This window comes from Mobula birostris, chromosome 14 (genome assembly GCF_030028105.1).
Source record: "Mobula birostris isolate sMobBir1 chromosome 14, sMobBir1.hap1, whole genome shotgun sequence".
In the NCBI taxonomy this organism is placed as follows: domain Eukaryota; kingdom Metazoa; phylum Chordata; class Chondrichthyes; order Myliobatiformes; family Myliobatidae; genus Mobula; species Mobula birostris.
The window spans coordinates 89,982,820-89,991,594 of NC_092383.1; the positions used below are offsets into that span (position 1 = coordinate 89,982,820).

Sequence of the window (8,775 nt, forward strand, 5' to 3'; positions counted from 1 at the left end):
GAGTTTCTGATTTCCATGATGGAAAAATAACCTTGAAAATGCAAAACCGCAGTGGCAACATGAAAGTTTGGGAAATGCAGGGCTGGGCTTCTTGAAGAGTGGTGACAGGAGATGATTAGTTCTGATTCAGTGGCTTCACCTGGCACTGTGTATTGGTCCACTTACTGCAGTGTTTCTTATCTCTGGGGACTGTATAAAAAGAGAGCATTCAGTGGGACTTGGACGTAATACTTTGAGGTCTCACCGACAGGATTGAGTAGGAGGTGTGTTGCAGTGGGAGGGGCCTGGGCACACCCAGGTAAGTTTTTTAATACTTGCTCTGTTCTGTCCACTAAACAGAGTTTGTACTTCCAGAAGATTTTACACACACACACACACACACACATACACACACACACATACACACACACACACACAATGAAAGAAAAAAGGAACTGGAATTCTGGTAATATGCATCTCATGATTAAATTTTATTCAACAAACTATTTATAGATATATCCCACAGGGTAGAGCAATAGGCTGTGTGATGTTCAGCTCACATTTACATCAAATAGATTTCACTCCATGAGAAAGGTTCTGGAGTGAATCACTGGAAACCACAGCTGAAGAGGAAAATCAGGAAAGAAGAGAGGAAAAGAGAGGAATCTGAGAAGAGGCATAATTACATGATGTCAATATTTGCATATCCAGTCCAGATCCAAAATTCGTAGATTGGTCCTTTAAAATCCCATCCTGGCTGGGCGTTTATTTCAGTTCTCCCGCTTTTTGCATTTTCCTTTCAGTAAAACCCCAGCATTCAATAGGGTGTCTTCACCTTCAGGATTCTGAAAGTGACTCCCTGATCTTTGATACTGACGGGTCAGATGAAAAATCAGATGGCTTAAGTCAACCTGCAAATATGAACTTGGATGGACCTTCAATGGGAACATTCAGGGGCAAGTTAGACGGCCTTAGCCAATCCCACTCGGTTGTTTCCTCTGTCGAAGATGGAGTAATACTCTCTAATGAAGACATCTCCCAGAATCCAGAGGTTTCCACCAGTGCCGCTAAATCCACTGTCGCAGCTATTGTAATCCATCTGGAAGGAAATGGAGAGCAATTAACACCAGGTCAAGTGTCCACTCAATAAATGATCATTATAACATGTGTCATTAATCCGTGCAAAGTTAATGAATGCATCCCTTGAAATTCTCATCCCCCATATGTCTGATGAATCCCGTACCTTCAGTGTGTAGGCTGAGGCAGGAAGAGTGAAGTCATATCCATTGATGGTGAAGACCACATCAGGCATATTGCCAATGTTGTTGCAATTGATGGAGTACTGTGAAAGAAGAGCAACAACATTTAGACCATAAGACATAGGAGCAGAACTCAGCCATTCGGCCCATTGAGTCCTCTCTGCCATTTGACCATAGCTAACTTATATTCCCTCTCAACCCCATTCTTCTGCCTTCCCCTTAATCAAGAAACTATCTACTCTGCTTAAATATACCCACAGCCATCTTTGGCAATGACTTCCACTGATTCACCACACTCTGGCTAAAGAAATTCCTCTTCTCAACGGTTCTAAAAGGACATTCTTCTAATCTGAGGCTGTGTCCTCTGGTCCTAGACTCTCTCAATATTGAAAACATCCTCTCCATACCTTTTTTTTAAAACTTACTGCATTGGGTGTTCATTTTGTGGCCTCATCTACACCAGAGAAAGCAGAGGCAGATAGGGTAGCCACTTTGCATAGCACTTAATTCTGGCTACAGGGATGACCCTAAGTTCCTGGATAGTTGTTATTTTAAATTTCCATCCCATTCCTACCCTGACTTTGTTTTCCCTGAGCTTACATTGGTAAGCTGACATCATCTAATAATTAGGTTTGTTACAGTCCTCAGAAATCATCGGTGAAGTCAGTCATTTCTGATAGACAGACTTTCCAGAAATGGCCACTTCTGATGTAAAGTCATCGGTGTGAATCACTACTTTATTTCCCCATCACTCAAAATGCTGATCTCCTTAACTGCCCATCACCTCCCGGTGGTGTTCCTTCCCCTTCACCCTTTCCAATGGTCTTCTGTCCTTTCTCCAGCCCTTTATCTCTTTCTCCAATCAACTTCCTATCTCTTTATTTCACCCCTCTCCCCCCAACTTCACCTATCACCTACTGCTTTCTACTTCTTCTTTCCCTCGCCCCCACCTTCTTACTCTGACTTCTCTTTCTTTCCAGTCCTGATGAAGGGACTCGCTATGAAACATTGACTTGTTATTCTTTTCTATAGAAGCTGCCTGGCCTGTTGAGTTCCTCCAGCGTTTTCTGCTTGTTACGTTGTGAATGGAGATGTTAATCCTAGCCATTTCTAACAGAATGCATTCTTTCCGCAATTCCTGTTGCCTGCATGACATATAATTTCATTAACTCCATGTGCTGACTGCATAATGCATTAACAGCTGCCAGCTGAGTATACACCACTGGTCAGTCAGCCCCTACCTGGCCATAATAATTTGGAGTTGCTCCGATGCTTTGCTGAATATTGCGGATGTAATTTCCGCCAACAGCGATAAGAGAAGTTCCAGTATCAACGATGGCAGGGCAACCTTGAGCGCAAGCCACAATCTCGCCGTTGACTGTCACTCTGAGTGAAAAAAATCATCGTTTTTGCCAAGAATGCTCATTTGAATTTATTGCCAAAATAAAAATCAGAGTCAAATTAAATTTATCATCAATGTACATATATGTCACAATGTGCTGTACTGCCCTGAGATTCAATGACAGACAAATAAAGAAACTCAATAGATATTATGAAAACTATCAATAAACCAAGACTGACAAACAACCAATGTGCAAAAACGACAAATTGTTCCCATTACAATAAATAAAACTGAGAATATGAGTTGTAGAGTCCTTGACGGTGATTCTGTAAGTTGTAGAATCAGTTCAGAATTGAGTCCAGAATTCAAGAAAATAATTTGGAAAAGCTGGCCTTCAAACTGAAATATTCATTATATCTGGTTTGACTGGACTTGGAGTAATGTGATCAGTTCTGATTGCCTCATTATAAGAAGGATGAGGAAGTTTTAGAAAGTGTGCAGAGGAGATTTAACAGGGTGCTGCCAGGATTAGAGAGCATATCTCATGAGGTAAGTTGACTGAGCTAGGGATTTTCTCTTTGGACCAAAGGCGGATGAGAGATGACTTGTGAGAGGTAAGGAGAAGAGAAGGGGTGAGACGGGAACCAGAACAGGTAATGGATAAAGAGAGAAGGGGGAATGGGGAAAAATTATCAGAAGTTAGAAAAATCAATATTCAGGTAGGCAGATTGGAGGTTGGCCAGATCAGGTATTGCTCCTCCATCTTGACTGTAGCCTCATCATGACTGTAACAATTGCTTTCTCCTATAAATTCTAACTATATAACTGGTTCAACTCACTGAAAGTAAATCTTCAACGGCTGAGAATACCTCAGATGGAGATACCACTTACCTCTCGACCTCAATCTGCCAGTAGGCCTCATGGGTAACAGGGAGCCAGTAGATTGGGCCGGTGTAGTGGTTTGAGTCAACTCCACCAAACAGGACTTCACTTCCAGATTCACCATTTGTCCTGGAAAACAACATTCAATAAGAATATCTCAGACTTAAACACTCAAAAGACATTCAGATATTGATTAGTAAGTTGTAGGCATGATGTGCTGTCACCAGCAGTGTGGTGACACTCGTAGGCTGTCACCAACACATCCCTAAAACAAACAGCAAGTTTCAATATACATGAAACTATAAAGCTCATCTTTCAATCTTTAAAGGAATAATTTCATGAATATTGCAAGAAAAACGTGCATTTGCAGAGTTAGAGTCTCACAGCATGGAAAAGGGGCCTTCAGTCTAACTCATCCATGCTCACCATTTACACCAATCCCACCTGCCCCGTTTGTTCCATGTCTTCCTAAACCTTTCCTAGCCACGTATTCAAGTCATTCTAGACCTTAAATGAGCTGTGCAAGCTGAAGTAAAAATAAAACTCTGAGAATGATGGGCATCTTTATCAGACTGGAGACCAAAATATCTTCAAGTTCCAGTTCAATTAATGGCATCAGCACTGACCTGACATGTTGCACCTGACCCGGTAAATTTCATCTGCTTTTAAGTTTTCAACATTATCATTATTTTGTATTCATGATTTAATTCCTAGAATCCCATTGAACTACAATAAATAACCAGAATCATCAGAAGAAGAAGCAATGATGGTACCAAGCAAATTAACAAGTGACATGACAGATTCTCCAGTAGTGAAGGAAGGTGTTACAACGTGCTAACCTTGTCAAGTAGACAGAAAAGAGTGGCTGCGAAACCAGATGCTGAGACATTATGTTGTCGAAGACTGTAGTGGCTCCTTCTGCCGCAAGTGATGGATAGCCCAAGCCCAAAATACCATCGAAATTACAGTAGGTAAAGAAACTGCCGGGTTCAGTCATACTTAATCCAAACTCTTGTCCATTGATCACAAGATTAGAAAGCTGGTGAGACAGATTTAAAGAGAGATTAATCAGTTAGTTATCCCGTCAGGCTGCACATGGGCACAGCTCATGGAGCTGCTGCCTCACAATGCCAGTGACCCAGGTTCAATCCCGGCCTCTGGTATTCCACGCATGACGTTTGCAGATCGGCCCCTGTGTTCAGGTGGGTTCATTCTGGGTGATCGGATTTTCTCCCATTTCCCAAAGACATGCTGATTGATTGGTTAATTGGTCACCGTCAATTATCCTAGCGGTAGAATCTGGAGGGTGCTGACAAGACTAAAAGATGATTCATGTTGGACAAATACGTGGTCAGCATGGTTTGGGCCCAAAATTCGACTGTCATCTTGCCCTAGATGCTGCCTGGCCTGCTGAGTTCCCCCAGCATTTTTTGTGTGTAACTTTTTATTCTGTTAATTTGTACTACTTATTTCTAATTAACATTAATAAAAATATATAAACTTAGAGCAACACAATTCTTTCTCTCTAGATTTATTCATCATGTATTTCATTGCACTACCTCTGTAAACTGAACAATTTTCACAATGTATGCCGGTGATATTAAATCTGATTCTGCTATGAGGTGAAATTCGTTAACTTTCTGTTAGCAGTACAATGGAATACATAATAATAGAGAAGAAACTACAGATTATAGTAAATGTGTATGAGTTAAATTAAATAACTAGTGCAAAAAAATAGTATTAATGCAAATTAGTGAGGTTGTCTTCATGGGTTCAACGTCCATTCAAAAGTCGGATGGCAGGTGAGGGGAAGATGCTGTATTGAAGTATGATTCCAGCCTAATCATCGCAGATAATGACGCTCGGAAGGAAGATTTAATCTGAATGTGGGGAGAATTACAAAGAGTAGATCAAGGTAGGCAGAGACTTAAATGGTTGTTGATGCACCAAGGAGCCTGTGTCCATGTTGTAAAGATTTGTGGTGAAAATCATGATTGGACCTAATTTCCTAAGCATAGTTTCAACGATTGTGTGATATCCGGTGGCAGGGGCCCCAGATCTCCAACTCCACAGAGGTCAAAGGTGGCCAGTCCTGGGGAGAGAGGGCTGTGTGTTTGTGGGTGTGTGGGTAGGAAGGTGGTGGTGGGGGGTGGGAGGAATGGAGCTTCTTTCACTGTTGTTGCATGTTCTGTTCAGATTGTCAAGCTCTGTGTTTCTGTGGGTCTGCTATGTTGGCACAGGGATACATGCCCCCAGTTCATCCTTGGGTACGTTCATTTGTGAACACAAACAAACCATTTCAAAACATAATTCGATATACATGAATCCAAATCTGAATGTTTACAAATATGCCATTCCATATCCACTTATCAGTTTCATTCCCTGAGATTCATTTTCTTGTACGCATTCAGAGTAGAACACAAATTTAACGGAAAAAAACTGCACACAAAGATGGGCAAACAAGCAATGTGAAAATGAGGACAAGAAAAGCAATGCCAAAAAATAACAATAAATAAATACATCAAAATAATATTGAGAATGTTTATCAGTTAGGATCTCTAAGTTTTGGAATACAGGTATTAGTGTGGTTTGAGTTATAAGGGTGAAGAGTTCACTTACTCTCAGAGTATCGTATCCCAGAATACCGGTCATACTTCCTGTCCCATACTGGATGGACAGATACTGATAATTCGTGCTGAAGGTTGAGGACTGGGATGGGTTGAATCTGTTGTGCTTCTCTGCAAAGAAACATCCATTTCATCAACGAAACAAAAAGTTTCAACATATCACCCTGCGCCAAACAAGCCCCTGCCAATAGTTTCCTAAATCTTGTCAAAACACACCAAGCATTGCAAGGCTGGCAGACTCCTAGATTTCTCCTTGAGCCAAGTTGCAAATGTTCTACCCCTCACCAGACCAGGGCCCCGGTTTCCACCCACCTTCCAAAGACATGAGGGCGACTAAGTTGTGGTCACGCTACACCGGTGGCAGAAGCAAGTCAACACTTTGCAGGCTGTCCGCTGCACGTCTTTGGAAGCGACACATTTTAACGTATGTTTCAATGGTGCGACATTCACATGACATATAATATACACTGAGTCCCAGCAACATGCATAGAGTTGAAGGTGATGTGTTAACAAGGATAGAGGATCAGTTAACTAATAGAAAGCAGGGAGTTGGGATACAGGGGTGTTACTCTGGTCAGTAATCAGTGGAGAGTGGTGTGCCACAGCGGTCGGGACTGGGCCCGTAAAAGTTCATGATCTACATTAATGATCTGGAAGAGGGGACCGACTGTAGTGTATCCAAGTTTGCTAATGATAATAAATTGAGAAGAAAGACAAATTGTGCAGAAGATGTGGAGAGCCTGCAAGGAGATATAGTTTGGTTAGGTAAGTGGGCAAAGGTCAGGCAGATGGAATACAATGTTGGTAAATGTGAGGTCATCCACTTTAGAAGGAAAAATGAAAGAGCAGATTATTATTTAAATGGTAAAACAATGCAGCATACTGTTTTGCAGAGGGACTTGGGAGTGCTTGTGCATGAATCACAAAAGGTTGGTTTGCAGGTGCAGCAGGCTGTCAGGAAGGCAAATGGAATGTTGGCCTTCATTGCCAGAGGGATTGAATTTAAGAGCAGGGAGGTCATGCTGCAACTGTACAGGGTACTGGTGAGGCTCCACCTGGACTACTGCGTGCAGTTCGAGTCTTCGTACTTGAGGAAGGGTAGACTGGCTTTGGAGGCTCTGAAGAAGAGGCTCACCAGGTTGATTCCAGAGATGAAGGAGTTAGTCTATGAGGAGAGATTGAGTTGCCCGGGATTGTACTTGCTGGAATTCATAAGAATGAGAGGAGATCTTATAGAAACACATAAAATTATGGAAGAGATAGATATGATAGAGGATGGAAAGTTGTTTCCACTGGTAGGTGATACTGGAAATAGCCTCAAAATTCGGGGGTGTAGATTTAGGACGGAGATGAGGAGGAACTGCTTTACCCAGAGGGTGGTGAATTTGTGCAATTCTCTGCCCAAAGAAGCAGTGGAGGCAACCTCAGTAAATAACTTTAAGGCATGGTTGGATAGATTTTTGAATATTAGGGGAATTAAGAGTTATGAGGAAAAGGTAGGTAGGTGGAGATGAGTCCATGGCCAGATCAGCCATGATCTTGTTGAATAACGGAGCAGGTTCAATGGGCCAGATGACCTACTGCTGCTCATATTTCTTATGTTCTTTTGGGATATGTGAGAGCTTCAATGTATTTGAGAGCAAGGGAACACGTTCTTACTGCATGGTGTCTGGTCGCAGTAGACTGACGGGACCCAGAGGTTGGATGAGCCAGTATCAAAGACGACCGTGAAGCTCTGTGGGGGGTTACCGAGGCTGATGGCTCCATAGTATGACAGCTGTCGGCAAAAACAAAATCTCCTTGGTTAGTCTGATTTAGTGTGATTGCCTTCATGATGACTGGAGAGGAAAGGGGACACGACAGAAGTAAGAGAGTGGGGGGAGAGTCTGGAGTACAGACTAGCAGGTGATACATACGTCCAGCTGAGAGGGAAGGATGGTGGGTGGGCGAATGAGCAGGGATGAAGTGAGAAACTGGGAGGTGATAGGTGGAATTTTACTAATCGTAAAACAATTCACCTTGTTAGCAATTGACCACTTCTGATCACACCACCCTCTTCCCAGCAGGAACCGGCGTTGGGTTCCTCTTGTCCTCACCCTCCACCTGACTAGCCTCTGCATACAATGGATCCTACCCCATCATTTCTATCAGTCTCCACAGGATCCCTCCACTGGACTCATCTCCCCACCACTGCTCCCCCTATCAGCATTCTGAAGGAACTATTCCTTCTGCACCTCTCTGTTTTTCCCTTCAAATAGGAACTAGCTATAAAAACAATAGAAATATTACAGCATTTTCATTACGAAGGTCAAGAGACCCTTCACCCAACGTTTCGGCTCATAGCAGTCAAGAATTACTTACATCCATGTAGTTGGTCATTGGCTCCAGTGATGCCAAAGTTCCAATGGAACAAGCACCTTTGAACTTTGTGCAGGGATCATAGGGATGATTCTTGAGGTAATCTGCCAACAATCCCTTCTCCCGAAGAATATCTCGGGCAGATTTTCCTTTATATAAAGGAACTCTGTAAAGTGGGAAATAGGTTAGGAATGTCATCATCTATTATTGTTCCTTGGGGAGAAAACTTAATTGCTACAACTGTTAACTTTTGGTTAAACTGTTCCTACCTGGTCAAGGCGGCATCAGAGAGCTGGATGCATACGAAGGCGAGGAGTAACCACTTCAT

At 42.5% G+C, this 8,775-nt stretch overlaps 1 protein-coding gene across 1 annotated transcript; it reads right to left on the reverse strand.

Moving 5' to 3' along the window:
• Nucleotides 1-607: 607 nt before the first annotated feature.
• Nucleotides 608-8,775, reverse strand: LOC140209548 (pepsin A-like). Its single transcript, XM_072277811.1, has 9 exons — nt 8,717-8,775; nt 8,451-8,613; nt 7,749-7,866; nt 6,082-6,200; nt 4,302-4,501; nt 3,472-3,591; nt 2,480-2,624; nt 1,223-1,321; nt 608-1,078 (listed from the first exon to the last, which is right to left on the reverse strand). The coding sequence occupies exons 1-9, from the start codon at nt 8,773-8,775 to the stop codon at nt 941-943; spliced, it is 1,161 nt and encodes a 386-aa protein (XP_072133912.1). The 3' UTR covers nt 608-940.